The sequence below is a fragment of the Rhipicephalus microplus genome, chromosome 4 (genome assembly GCF_043290135.1).
Source record: "Rhipicephalus microplus isolate Deutch F79 chromosome 4, USDA_Rmic, whole genome shotgun sequence".
In the NCBI taxonomy this organism is placed as follows: domain Eukaryota; kingdom Metazoa; phylum Arthropoda; class Arachnida; order Ixodida; family Ixodidae; genus Rhipicephalus; species Rhipicephalus microplus.
Window position 1 is genome coordinate 168428427 of NC_134703.1, and position 15613 is coordinate 168444039.

The following is a 15613-nucleotide window of genomic DNA, read 5'->3' on the forward strand; positions in this document are numbered from 1 at the left end:
GGCACAATTGACTGCATCGCTTCTCATCTCGAGAAAGGCTACTAGATACTGATAAACATCCTTCTCTTCTAGCTTTATAATTATAAACCTTATCTATACTCATGCTAATTGTGCATCTCAAATAACTTTTAATTTTGAGGTCGTTTTGGCTCAACCTTACAACAAACTGCCCTCGAGAAAGGCTACTAGATACTGATAAACATCCTTCTCTTCTAGCTTTATAATTATAAACCTTATCTATACTCATGCTAATTGTGCATTTCAAATAACTTTTAATTTTGAGGTCGTTTTGGCTCAACCTTACAACAAACTGCCCTACAGCTCCTCTCGCAAAGCAAAGCACATCTGGTACAAATTCAGGGCACGAAGTGAACAGTGTTCCCCTGAACGTTCAGGAAGTGCCTCTTAAACAGCAAGTCCTTTGTCAAGCTTACAAATACATTAATAATAAGCAGCAAGGCTTTTTTTGTACAAAGCTTTTTTTCAGAAAAGGCAGTGTGCCTAGGAATAACCTTCACAGTATTCTAAGTTCTAGGGTTGAACACTCACACTACCACTTTGAGGAACACCTTGACTGTCACGTAATGTTGTGCCTGGCAACCACCCTAGCTGAGCAATGTGTGTTCATGATCATTGACTTAGCTGATAAGCATGCACTAAGTATGACATTTATTAAAGTGATGAATCCACTACAAGGTTTCTGCTGTTGGTTTTAAAAAGACAGAAATGTGATGAGCTGCATCACTTAACAATCAAGAGTTATTTCTTGATAATTCTGCTTTAATTCTACCACCATGGGTTCATTATTAGAGGCAAGAATGTTTTGTTTGCTTCGATCGTATGAAAATTGAACCAATAGAATGTTACAGCAATGTTACGGGCTCCAAGAATTTTTTTTTATTCGCATTTTAAGCACAGCAGATTATTTAGATTTCTGAAAACTCGCTGTTCTGAGCCATTCACTAGTGCAATTAATTTTCACCGATGAAATTTGTTCAGAATATACTGCCAAAATCTATGTCACACTGAGATCAAACCAGCGGCATCACCTGCATTTTATTTTTTCGTACACTTGCCAAGCGTCTCCTTGCGGCAAATGTGGCAGCTTTGGTATTGTGAAATTTAAGATGAGAAATATTGTTTTTCTTCTCAGTGCTTCTTTATTTGTGAAAGGCACCTTGATACCTTGCAGTGGGCATTCTTAGAACTAGCCATATTTAATTAGCTTATGCCACATGAGCCCACAGTCTGCAGACACTGCTAGTTCGTGCTAAGTTTGTGCTAAGGTTTGTCATGCCATCCACAAAGCAGGCCACTACTGTATGAAAAATGAATGCTCAGGGAATTCAGCAAAATACTATATATACTAGAACTGAAAATGTAAGGAACAAATGAACACATTTGGAAAAGTTATGCTGCTGCTAGCCCTTCTCTGCATACACATTATTTGTGCAATGATGACTTCTGCAAGGATTGCCAAACTGCCCAAAAACAATAGTTTCTGAAAATAACTTCTTTTGGGCTTTGGCTTAAGAAGCCAGCATACATCAATATAAGGGCTAAACAATAAAAGTTAGCTATGCAACTGTCCGAGCCAGTTTGAGACACCAACTCCTACACAGTGCAACTAATCCACAGCTTGTGCTGGGTTTAATTACCCCGCCAACAAGCAATCAAGCCACCACTAGGATAGGGAATATGGCTAAGACTTTTCTTAGGCTTCCTTGGCAAGAAAGACTATGGTTATGATAAGAAAAGACATGTTTACAGCATCATGTGCTAAGCACATCTTGTATTGAGCTCTAAGAAATAGCCAATCAGAGAAATTAATTGTGATCAACTGATTCTTGATCACATCTGTACAGGTGCGATATTATATTTAAGAAAAAAAAGTCCCTTAAAACTAGTAGAGAGGAGCCACACTAAAAGAAGGCACCACCAGAAGGCTTTTTCAATTATGGCAACATTATCTTACTCATGCAATGTCAACGATCCAAACAAATTAATTGAATTCATGGGACGTAAAAGAAAAACCTGTAAATTAAGTAGGAACCTCAGCTGCCTTTTTGTAGAAAGAGCTTAGCTTGGCTAGTAGGTCAGTGTTTAATATAGCTAACTGTACAGATGATGAGACACAGAACGTATCTCTTCGGTGTGACACCTTGAGTCATGCTAGAACTCATACCTTCAACCTAATAGATAAAAAGTATAGAGAAAAAAAAATATTTCACTGAAGACAGGATTTTGATTGTACAATGCTTGACATCGAATGATACCATTTGAAGTTATTTGAAGTTGCTTGAAGTTATTTGAAGTTGCCGCGGGTAACATATCTCATTTGATGTTGCATCTATGGCTTTCGCTTTAATAAATACGACACGGAGCTTTGTCCTATCACTCAAGCTGTTCATCGTATGACAAACAAGCACAACTGCACCAGGCTTGCAAAGCTGCCATGAGTCACGGCACCTTTCATATGTAGTAAAATGATGCCATAGAATCGTTTAGGTGGAATAGTGCAGACGTGAGTAAGAAAACAGTGGGAAAGGAGGCCTTTCTTGCCTCGTTGCTGATTAACCTCCTTCTACAAATGTTTTTCCACTGTAAAAAGGCTGATAAACCTCTCGCACAGCAAATAGTAATATGTTACATTAATTACTCAATTTAAATGACTGAGGATTTCTTATCCACACAGTAATGGCCTGCTCCGAGCAGCATCAGTCAACTGGTGCCAGTGATGACCCCTATATACACAGGGAGTGTTTTAAATGGCTGTGCAAAAAGCATCGCTTTGGGCCTTCTAGATTGTAATTCAACAGATCATGTATTATGCGCATACAATTACACAACACACCATAGGCGAAATGACTGCTCAGAGTCTTTGTCATCATAAACCGCTAAAACCATTGAGATGCTACCTTATGTCATCATAAACCGCCGAGACTGAAATATAACCTATAGACCTGTCAATTTTAAGCCAAGGCAAACAGACCCAGGCTTCTTTTTAACAAGCGACGATATACGAGTTTCTTCTTGCACCGCTTTCCGCAATTCATTCCACAAATCGAACCATGTAGTTCTCAAATTGCAAGCTGGGAAGTGACAATTTGTGGGAATATACAGCAATAAATTCCTTGAAAGACGAGGCATACATATTCTTCTTCTCATCAAGACTTTTGACCTTTTTGCCCCTTACTATTATTCGACACACATCGGCAGCACATGAGTGACAAGCACGTGACAATGCGCTGGGGCGCCCCTGACCTTCAGGCTGCGATGCCGGCACAGCCATAATTGTAACAAACGGCAGGGGCAGTATGCATTTCCGGCGAAGAGGAATAAAGCGGATTAACTGAGGGTGAATCGGTGCTCGGAGCCGTCTGCCAGCATGAGGCTGACGGTGCGACTGGCGATCCACACTAGCCACGCCATCTTGAGCGAGTTGGCACGTACGCTGTCCGGCAGCGGAGGCGTCGGGTAGGTGCGCACGCAGCGCGTCTGCGCATTGCCCAGCCCAAAGAGACCGGCCGCAGTCTGTTGTAGGAGAAAAAGAAAACAGAGGAATGCTGTCAACATGCTGTCAGCAAGCTATAGCATCTGGGGCAAGCAAAGACATGTATAAGAGACTTTCAAGTGAAACCTAAAACAAAGCCAGAATGACGTACTGATCACTGAAAACCTGCCTGTAGGTATTACATTTTGAGAACTAACATTACACTTAAGCATGGCTAGCCCAACTACAGCTACCTTCTCTTTGCAATTCTAAATGTAAAGCTTTTCTTGCTTGGAATTTGACTGGCATCACCTGTTTAGTATTCTATTTATGTTCTGAGTTTTTTTTGGTAGTTCTTGTTTGTTGGTTTGTAGATTATTACCTGCCAGAAGCAGAGCTTGTTCTCCCCACTGGAATAGGTGGCCAGGTATTTGCCATCAGGGGAGAATGTGCAGGCAACAACGCTTGTTGAGTGGGCCGGTATTATCTGCAGGAAGAGAAGCAACCTCAGTGATAAAGAAGAACCAAGAAAAATAAAACAGACGCATATTCGAGTATCTTTCCCTTCTTAATCACAGTGAAGAATTCGAACTGTCTTTTGGTCAACTGGACTAATTCCTGTCAAAGATTCATGCTTAACATGCAACAACATGAACAATGCACATAAAATATGTTCAAGTCATATTCTACTTTTTAAAACAAGGAAAATAATGCACAGACAAAAAAAAAACTTGCACGGCCTTTTACACATTCACTTAAAGGGACTGTCTACTGCCAAGAAAAATTTCTTTAATTTTGGAGGAGATGGAAAGATTCCTCATCACATCGGCGACAATGAGCGTGTTTGTGGAAGTAAAGAAGGAATTAAATTTTTAATTTGCCTCTGAAAGCTGTAAAAGTATGACACCTAATGTGGTTCAGGTTATTGTAAGGCCAAAAAACTCGGCACCTAGGCTTCTTTTACCTGAAAACAAGTATGTAAAGCTTAAAATTGCCTTTTATCTACTTTTGGTTGCTTTATCTAGGTTAAAAGAGTAATTTGAGTGTTTTTTTTAGTTATTTTTTTTCTCATGCGTTGAAAGAGGCTCCCCGTGGCACTGCTGGTGCTGTGTTCACCTGCCTGCCTACCACAGAAAAATGTGAGCAAGGCATCTGGCGCCACAAAGAAGAAAAAAATTTAAAGCATCTAAACACAACAAACAAGCAGAATTGATCTTTTTTTCTGTGAAGCCCTTCTCGTGTTTGTTTAGTTGTACGTTTGGCATGTGTGGAACTCCTACAGTTTGCCTACAGTTTGTTTCAGAACGCCGGCATAGCATTGTTGCTTGAGCACAACAACTTTCTCGCTTGACTGTGCCGCTTTTCCATGCTAAGTGAATGAAGCTTGAAAGAATGTGGTAATAGGACTTTATTTGGCAGTTTATGAGCTCTCAACAACCATTACGCAAATTTTTTTATTACTAAACAAAACTCAAGTCAGCCTGCAAAACCTGCATGCGGTTCTAGTTTGACTTTTACTGGCATAACCGTTGTCATGAGCACCATTTCATGCTGATGCTGTCAGCAGTCATGCAGCAATTTCTCTGGGTAGTTGAAAAATGAGGTATTTCAATATACCATAAGCTTTTTATTAGTCCTGCAGGTACCTACAACTATTAGTCTCCAATATTGACAAATTAAATAATGAAAAAGAGGGGAACTGAAAAGTTTTCAAGGCCTCTTCAACATATATTAAACAAAATTTTCTTTGTGCAAACAAGTTCTATGGAATCCCACAAGATGGTGGATAAGTCATAATAGAGAAGATTGACAACTACTGGTTTTCTTAGTGGACAAAAATTCATCTGGATCTGGGTATTGAACCTGGCACCAACTTTGTGCTACAAAATGAATGGTTATCACTTTTCTTTTTTATAAACAACCTTTCAGCCACACTGCGGAATTCTGAAGAACTGATTAGCAATATTAAGCATCCATGAGCTTTGCGTTAATGATTATAAAAATATTCAATTAAAAGTGAGTGCACGGGAAAGACAATGCATCAAACGATACTGGCCCAATCACTTGATAAATTCAGAGAAGCTGTTCGCGAAATAGACTGGGGTGATACATTCCACATTGATGATGCCCATGAGTCATACAATGTATCTGAGATTAAACTAAAGATGCCTTAGTTCAAATTATTCCAAACTGAAAGAATGCATCACACAAACGAATGATGAAAATAGCCTTTACAAATCTGTGGTCGAGCCGAAGGACTTATCACAATGGAAAGAACATAAATAGTACCGTATTTACACGATTGTAAGACGACCCTTTTTTTCAAATTTGACAATCCAATGTTGGGGGGACGTCTTAGAATCGAAATCGAACCATGTACCTTAGAATCGAAATCGAACCATGTATTGTCATCTCGAATAGTTTCCCGCTCAACCCAAAGCGCATAGTTTTCCGCGTGCTTATACAAAAGCTTTTCTTTTTTTAGCATCTACTGCGCGCATTACGAGTGCCTTTATGACGAGCGCACGGCTCTTGAGGGAGCACCGGTAATCGATGGAAGAGCCGCCGTAGGGGGGTATTGGTAGTTGACAGAAGAGCTCCTCTTTGTGATACAATTTTCTAAGCGGGCGCGTCGCCGCGTGCTCCTGTCGCTTGTGTCCACGACCGGCTCTCTCGAGTCACTTCTGTCGGACATGAGTGCCGTAGGCTCGAAGAACACTCGGCGCTCGTCAGGAAGCCGCGAACTTACGCCAAGCGGGCGTGTGAGGAGAGCCTCCCTGGCTACTGTGTGCGGGTGGGTCCTCTCCGCATGGGCGGCCATCCCACGCGATGCCGTGGTGCGGTCGTTCGCGAAGTGTGGACTCGCACTTGACGACGACGTGCTGTGGGACTGCAGCAGCAATGACGGCAGCAGCACCAGCGAGGACGACTCCAGCGACGATGAATAATCCTCCGCAACCACGTGAATAAATTTCCCTTGTGTAAAATGCGTGCGCCCTTTTTTTTTTTTTTTTTTTTTTGAGATGCGATTTTGGGGGGGGTCGTCTTACATTCGAGTCGTCTTACAATCGTGTAAATACGGTAGTTAAGAAATAAATTGAACAGGCAAAAAGAAAACAACAACAATAAATAACTACTATACATTCGTATTTAGCAGTGATTGCATGTGCAGAAGTAAGAAAGAACAATAAAAAAATTAAATGATTCAGTAAATCACAGGCCAGTCATTGCATGATGAGATGCATTAATATTGACAGCACTCTCATAGTTGGCACAGAACTTGCAGTCCACTTTAATCATTTCTTTGTCCTAGTAAGATACGTAGATAACATTTGGATACAATGAATGCAGCTTCATTAAGAGTCTCTATTCCTAAAGCTTACTAGCATATCTGAGGTGACTGCAACATTTCCATCACTGAAAAATAGCCACAGAAGAGACATGGAAGGCTTATAAGTTACACCGATTTGCCTATGGTAGTGGACAGCATGCAACAAAGCGCATCCTGCAAACAGAGGGACAAACCTTGTTTGGAAAAACCTTCAACAAGGGGTTAACCTTTTGAAGCAATAATTCTTCCACGCCTTGAATTGCAGAATGCACAACAAAGAGAAGAAAAAGAGAGAGAAATAATGGATGTACCTGTGACTTCGAGGCCCTCAGTTCGTAGATAGTGAGGCTGCCGCTCTTTGCTCCAACGGCAATACGCCGTGTTGCCCCACAGTAGCTGACATTGTGAAATCTGCACAGAAGGCAACACAGATTTCAGAACAGTTGAAAGAACAAAAGTGTGACATGAAAAGAAGCCACCATGCATCTACGTATTCAGTTGCACATACATAACTACACTCACACCATCAACTGTGGCACACATCAGTTACCGGTAAAGAAAGGGATGCAGGGTGAAACCTAGGTCGTCCAGTATACTAGTCGCCAACTGTAGTAGATCTGCCAAGCTGCTGAACTGAAAAGCCTGTCTTAGTGATTTGCACTGCAAGTTCTATGCATCCAAGGTGTGTTGAATTAGATATTCTTTGGTACCTATAACAACAATCGTGGAAATGACTTTTGAAACAAACTAAACAGTGGCAAACCGCTCGGTGTTGTTGAAAACTTGTAAATTTGATGCCCAGAGTATTCCTTCCCCATATTCCAAGGGTGAGCAGCAGAATAAGTTTTCTAGTAGATGATGAAAACCATGAGAACAGCAAGAAGCAGCTCACACAGACTTAGGCCGGACATTGTGCCTGTTTTGCAACTAATTTTTTACTTTTCATAATGGGTAGCCCAACAACTGATTTTATTCGTCTTTGCGAATCAGCTAAAATTTATTTGAAGTGCTGAAAGCCAGGATTCGCATTTGTCGAGGGTGTTTTTACCGTGTTTACAACTAGCGTTCATGCCTGTGGGTGACCCTTGTTGCCCTTTGAAAATGAAAACTTTTTTTCGCTGTGTTTCTTTTTTGCCCTAGTTCGAAATAAGATTTTGCAAATTTCATCCTTTTCTGATCTAAATTTTTTTAGGTAATGATGAGGTCAAGCAGTGACATGGTCCCGGACAACTTTTTCAAGCAGTTAACTTTATTCTGGAATGTCTGAGCCTATAAGGCCAGTGATTAGGTGAGAGAAGTGCCATGCCTTGACTCTTGGACAGAGAACATGCGATAATTATCAGGTATTGAAAAGTGGTCGCTGAATGCACTTTTGTCTATCTGTAAAGATGGCATGACAATGGCCAAGATGCACATCTCATAAGTAAAGACAGATGTAGATGCACACAGTAACATGCCAAACCTGGGCAATATTCTTGCAACATGCTCACTTTTTTGCAACATGCTCACTTTTTTGCAACATCCTCACATCTTTCATTTCTGAAATTTTTTTTCTTGACTTTTGCACAAGTAGAATAGTGTTTTCATCATTGTGAAAAGGTGATGCCTTTGGAATTTTTCTGGATCATGTCATTTGTTAATGCATCTCGTGCGAGTCACATGAGATCTTGCGAAAGCGATCACATGCCTAAAAGCCTGGAAATGTCGCACTGTACTTTCCATCACTTGTGAAATAAACTAAGTTTATTTAAGACAAATTTAGTAGTTCTGATTTTCCTTTATGCAAACATTTTAGTAGCACCCGCCAAGCCTCATATCGGTCAGGGAGTGTGAACTCAACCACAGCAAAAAAAAAAGCAAAAATAAAAAAGCAGCTATTGTGCGATAAGAAAAGTCAAAATGTTTCCAACTGCTTTACAGACTTAAGCATCACGAAGGCTGATTAAACTGCGGAGCTAATGGCATCGCATTGCTAGGCATGGCCAGCAGTAGTACAAATGAGGTTATACATAATTTCCTACTGCTCTTCCAGCCAAATGTCTACCACCTAGTCTTAAGTTCTTTCCCTCTTTCCTTTTTTTCATTTTCACATGGTAGCACACACTTGAGCCCCCAACTTCATCTTTAGTGACCCAATGGTGAGTAGCGGACTAAGGTTGCACGGCGGGCTTGTTGGTTATATAGCGCAACCAGGACAGGACAGGATAGTGCAGCTTATTCTACTTTCATAGTGCATACTTGCCAGGATTGGGTGGAGGACACACTTCAGGGATTGACCTCGGCCTTTAACACCTCCTTCTGAAAGGACAGGGTATGCAAAGACGAACACATCACAAATGCTGGCTCAGCATTTGTGGTGTCAAGACCTCTTTTTTTGTGTCCATGTTTGCACGTCCTGTCGTTTTCGAATGATGCCTACTTACTGGCTCAGCTCTCTGATGTTCTAAAATTCAACAGCTTTGCTGTTAAAAACTTAAACCCAGCAAACTCATCAAGGAGTTGAAAAATGAACAGCAGAGTGGAGAACGTACTTGCAGATGGCAGGGAACAATTCACTGAGCCCACGCATCTTCAGCTGCGTAGGATCGAGGCAGTGCAGGACAATCTCCATCACCTGAGCAACACGCAAGACAAAAAAAGAAGAGCCCAGCAATGTGAGCACGGCTGCACAATTTGCTAAGGTGTAGTCTGCACGAATGCACCAATGAGTGCTATCAAAGAACTTGTGGACGCACAGGTGTGGAAACACATGCGAGACGTAGAAGCATCAACCTTTGGGCTAGTTGATACAATATTTCAAGGATGTAGCGTGGGGCATTGCTGGTGAACACTTAGCACACAGACGAAAAGAACACATGCTGAACTTCTTGCTGAGTTTGATGCAACTTGCAAATTAACAGTTCTGCTGTCAGTGCCTGCATCTTGTTCATTAGTGTACTCATTCATAGACAATTTCATGCTCTTCATCCTTGAAATGTGGGGCTGCTGGGCTCATAAAAAAGTCTTTGCGAAAGTTTTCCAAGTAACGATTGAATGACTTCAGTAAAAGAGTTGATAGCCTCACGAACTGACTGCTACAAAATTGTTTAGAATCTGTCAAGTACGAGCAGTGTTACAGAGGTTTGTCGCACGCTGTATTAGCCTTCCCTTTTCTGATAATATCTGGGCTTTTATGTCCCAAAACCACGATATGATTATAGGAGACGCCATAGAGGAGGGCTCAGGAAATTTCTCTTTAACATGCGCTGACACTGCACAATACACGAGTCTCCACTATTTCGGCTCCACCAAAATGCGACCATCGTGGCCAGGATAAAACCCGCGACCTTCGAGCCAGCTGCCGAGCACCTCAGCTACTGATCCACCGTGGTGGACAGCGTTCCCCCTTCTATCACCCTAACGGGCACGTTGATGCTAAGCAGGGAGGCATGGCAAGGGGGAAAGAAGTCACATCGCCAGCATGCCATGACCTTGAGCTCTGTTTTTTTTTTTCCTTCAGGCATACGGCTTACTTTCAGTGTGACTGTTAGTGCATGTGTGGGCACATGGCAGCCTACCGCAGTGACCTCGGCAACTATGCAGCTAGCGATGCTCAAGTCAGCCAATGGCCGTGAATTTCGACATATGGCCTGGACATTTGGGTATATGGAATGTAGAAAGAGGGAATGATTTCTAACTGACTATAAAAATCAATTGTGAATTTCGATCCACATGCTGAACTATAATGTTTTGCTCGCATGTTCTCAGTAGCCTTGACTGCTGATCGGCAGTGTTTCTGTGCATGCTGAAAAAATATAAAGAGCTCTTTTAAGTAACAACAATATTGAGCTAATATTATACACAATATTAAGCTGAGATTTTTAAACGTTGCATCTTGAACACTGGACAGGTAATAAGGCAAAAGCATGCACATTTCTGATGAATAATGCCTTAGTTGACAGACGAGGCTATTATCAACGTTTTCCACACTGCATGGACAAAGAGCGTGCAACGACTCCCACATACATACACAGGAGAAGCTTACCACATCCTGTTTAGATGAAACATTTTTCAAATTTCGTGGAAGCCTATTTTTTCTGTACAGTCACACTACAACACCTTGAAGATGAATCCCATGACAAGTCAGATAAGATGAAATAAATCATTTCTTTAGTGTAAGCACGTAACGAATCTGTGCCCACAAAAAAAATTTAGTATAACAATTAAGTTATTTTTCTGCCAGATGTGAATTCGTTGCAGTGAAGCTTGACCATGTTCAGTTTTGTTTGTGTCTATTGAAATAGCAGAACGTCACGAAAATTAGGACATGAGCCCCAACAATATACTTATATTTTATACCAACTTATAGTTTTTGTTTTTTTGAAGAAGTTGTGAGATGCGAAATGGTCTTGTGAAAACGGTAGCCAGCTTTGAATGAAATTCTCTTAATTAAATAGAGAGCCAAAGTGGAGTTTCACCATAGGAAGTGGAGTTTGAATTAGCATGCAACAGCTTTTAGAAAAGCTTAAAAAATTGCTATGTAAGGAAAAGTGAACGAGAAAGCTTACTAACGTACCATTGCACCAAAAACAACTAATTTCGATATAATGAAATGGGTAATATTTGGAAATTTATTATATTATATCAAAATATATTGGAATCAAAATTTGGCCTCTCATACAAAGCATAGCTAATGAAACATTCTTTTCTTAATGAAAAATCCAGCAGGAATGTTAAAATCATCATCAGCCCATTTTGTGTCCACAGCAGGGCAACAGCCTTGTCCAATGATCTCCAGTTCGCTCTATCATGCACAAGCCAATTCCATTTCATTTAATCACTCCATCATCTTTCTGCCATACTTGGTTACAGTTCTTATCTCTTAGTGTCCATATAGTTGCTATAACTGGCTATCAGCTATCCATCCATCTCATGACCTTACCGGCCCTGCTCCAGTTTTTCAACGAAGGTCAACTACAATGTTGGCCACCTTTTTAAGCAAGAGTCATGAGTGCCTCATCAGATGCTGGCTGCTGTGGGCATTCAAAAAGAAAGCCCATATGATAAAAATAAAAGTATCAATTCAAGCCAAAATCAAATGCAGGTATTCTGCGTGGCTGTAAGTAGTTTACCACTGAGCCACACCAGTGCTTCAAAAAGCTTTTGATAAGACCCTTCACAGTGTTCATGTCGGGTAAGGAGTGATGTTAACAGATGTGGCTTTGCCCGGCAAAGGCGTAGTTACACAAGGCATACCGAGTTGTTGAGAGCTGCTATCCCCTTCTGCTGTGTCGATGATGATGATTCTATAATGCATCATCGTCACCAGACACAGCCCCAATAAAGGTGTTCACATTCAACCTAAAGTGACATGACAACTGCGTGCATCGTTGGCAAAGAAAAAGAACGCAAGAGCCAAACAATACAAAGCAAGTGAAGGCATTGCTAGACAGCAGGCGTTGCTGCAAGACAATGTCACTTGTAGACACCGTGATGACAGCACTTAAATTGTCAACGCCACTGCTGCTCGCTTAAGGTCACTCAGTCCCTGAGGTGTGGCCCGGGACCTTGCCGAACACGTCAAAATAGTGTCGATGTTTCATGGTCCGGAACGCGCTGATGAGCCTTGGACGCTCTTTGCGCTCGAAATAGAATACAGTCGAACTCCACTACAACGAAACTGACGAGGTGCCGAAAAAATTTCGTTGAAGAGACGATTTCGTTGTAGTGAAATCAAAAAAATATCCCTGATCTGAGCAAGCAAAACAAAGGAACATCTATTATCAAAATTTAAAAAATGTCCGCTGCTTCCTATTCTTTCCCAGCAGTGGCACGACGTGATTCTCACCCATGCATAGCAAGGCAATGGTGAAAAGCACACTGAAAAAACGCCTAAAACCACCTTTGTGAACGAACCAGAATGTTGCGTTAACACGTTAGCACCAGCAGCTATCCGCCGTCGAAAGTACGCGACAACGCCGAGACAGAGGCAGGGATTCATAAACAGCGAATTTTGCATTATTCTATGCCATTCTTATCATCCATCACTTGCGGCTAGCTGATTTCGTTGATAAGGCAGACAAATAGCCGCTCTGATTAGTTACCACACTGGCCAAGTGCGAACATAATGATAAGCATCGGAATTGAAAAAGGCATCGTGCCGCGGTTGCACCCAGCAGCTGCGAGAAGAAAACCATGAACTGAGCAACTGAGCTTCAGCTTCGAATCGTCTGCGACTCAAAAGCAAGCCAGTGGCAAAACAAAAGCAGGGCAGTCTAATTGCCATCACTATCAAGCAATGGCAGCGCCCATGCTTGCTTAACAGCGACGGTATAGCGGCAGTTTCAGGTGGTGCCAATACGTGTTTTAGACTTCGTTGATGCATTTTCAGGCTCTGAAAATGCATGGAAATGTTGAAAATTGGGTTTACTGCATAGCAATAAGTATCTGAGCCTGGAATTGCATCGTAAATTTTGTTGAAGCGGGATGATTGAAGAAAAAGTGTTCGTTGTGGCGACAATATTTATGCATTGACTCCTGTGGATTGCTGACGGGGAATCGTGAATTTCGGTGAAGCGGCATTTGTTGTAGCGGAGTTAGACTGTAACTTCTGCCTTACAGACGTGACTCATACTATACTAAACAACTCATGCATACCAAGCAGTCGAATGAACACTACATCCCGAGAATGAAATTTGGTGTCACTGCTCCTTTAATGTCATACCTATCGTTCTTCACTTCATTATATGTTAAGTAGTTCTAAACTTGATCATGATTATTACAAGCTCCAAAAGGAAGCAAATCACTGTAGAGAAATTCGGTCCCAATTGGGCTTAGCATGATCAGCATGCACACAGTGTGACACTCATACAAGACCCTGTCGCTACGTTTCTGATGATATATAAAAAAAGTTTGGTAGCATATAACAGTGGTGCGAAGCAGGACCAACAGCAGAGCTTATGGCCTATCTATATTAACAAGGCCTTAACTAGCACAATCCTAATAGGCCAGATATTAATTAGCATGGTTATAATTACCACAATCATAATTACATGACCTTCAGTAGCAAAATCCCGTCTCTCTGTTGCTGTCTGCTTCTTGTCTGTCTATTTCTTTCCTACTCTTTCTCTTGTATTTCTCTCCTGTCTCTTTTATTTATTTGTTCTTCTCTTTTGTTCCCCCAGAAGACACACGCATGGAAGAAATACCTACATTGGCTGTCTATCATGTCAAGCTCAGTGGGTCTGCTGGCCACAAGCCTTAATATCTGCCAAATTACAGTGGAATCTCATTGATACATTTCTGCATAATGCATTTCTTCCTCTAATATGTTGTTCTTAACATTGCCAGTTAACATTACTCCTGGCCAACCTCTCTGGGTAATACGATTTTTCCATAATACGTCTTATTTAGTGGTTTCTGTAAAAAATGTGTCAAAATTTCACTGTACTAGGTGATACAGAAAAGTTTACAATAGCTATCCTTACTTTTCAAATGTAGACCACCAAGAGCAAACTGTCTTTATTTATAGTGAATCCTAAGATAAAAAAGAAGAAGAGAGCCAATGCCAGCTGGTTTACTAATTTGCATGGACTAGGTGCAGCTCAACTTTTTGGTCATGTGAAATGGTTTAACGAAAAACTTTAAAAACTATATAACCTGGCTGAATGTAACATATGAAAGCATTGTATAATAAATTGTCTGAAACAGGACTGACATTTCAAATGTGTAACAAGCAGGGACGTATCACTGTCAGCGATATCTTACTTCGTTCTAAAAAAAACCTAATTAATAGGCAGACCCTTTACGGTAAATAGCCTAAATTATTTTGCTTGATATACAGCCAGCCTCACCAAACTAAATGCCTTGTGTTATGATTTTGAAATTTTTAAACCTTTTTACTTTAGCCAACGACACTGCGGCAAAACGCATCAAGTGCCCATGCACACACATTTAGGTGCAGTTTAAAGAAATGTCAGAGAAAATTATAAAGAGGTTTTTCAATACAGCATGTCTTATAATCATGCCTTAATTTCAGGACGTCAGAGGAACAAGATTTGATGCTAATTTAGTTTCAACTCACCTCGACAAGCAGGTCAGCAACTTCTGTCTGCATCTTGTCGATGAGCAGCTCGACGATGCGCAATATCTCGGGACGTGCGCGGCTCAACACCGTCTGGTGCAGTGATATGTTGAGCGACTGTGCATTTTGAGCGAGCGTGTTGTAGCGGTGCACTTCACGCGCCAGCGTTGTGATGAACGTTGGCGGACGCGCAGTCGCAATCAGGGACAGCGCGTGCCGCGCTGTGCGGCACGAATCTGCCGCTGGAGTCAGCGGCAGTCCGTACGACATGCTGGAAGACAGATGAAAAAAGAGGCACTTCTGAGGCGAGTGAATATTTATTAACAATATGTGGCGTTTCACGTCCCAAAACTACAATAAGATTATGAAAGACATGAAGGACTACAGAAATTTTGACCATGTGGTGTTCTACAACGTGCTAGGCGGAGAGTAGAAAATCATATAGAGACAGAAATACCCGTTTTTCTTGAACTTTTCATAAAAATACAAGCCAAGCACGTACAACAAACACATACTACAATAGTACTTACTAGCAAAAATAGAAAAGGCAAATAGCACAACGTTCCACGATGTTTTTTGCACCTTCTCTACATCTCTCACGACGACTAGAGCTCCTTATTGCTTATAGCAAACAACACCAACTGTTCAGTAAAGCCATTCAGAAGTTAATTTGCAGACATCATTTATCTCAGAATGAAGCTTTCAGTGCAACTGGAAGCACTGAAAA

The 15613-nt window shown here is 41.3% G+C and overlaps 1 protein-coding gene across 2 annotated transcripts in view; it reads right to left on the bottom strand.

The window, feature by feature from the left end:
• Positions 1 to 3131: 3131 nt before the first annotated feature.
• Rbcn-3B (WD repeat-containing protein Rbcn-3B) overlaps positions 3132 to 15613 on the bottom strand; it is a 169444-nt gene continuing 156962 nt past the window's right edge. For both annotated transcript variants that reach the window (XM_037423573.2, XM_037423571.2), the window contains 5 exons: positions 14887 to 15157; positions 9356 to 9438; positions 7136 to 7235; positions 3876 to 3980; positions 3132 to 3534 (listed from right to left, as the gene is read on the bottom strand). In XM_037423573.2, coding sequence (XP_037279470.1) covers positions 3349 to 3534; positions 3876 to 3980; positions 7136 to 7235; positions 9356 to 9438; positions 14887 to 15157 — 745 coding nt within the window. In that variant the 3' untranslated portion in view covers positions 3132 to 3348. The remainder of the gene's footprint in view (positions 3535 to 3875; positions 3981 to 7135; positions 7236 to 9355; positions 9439 to 14886; positions 15158 to 15613) is intronic.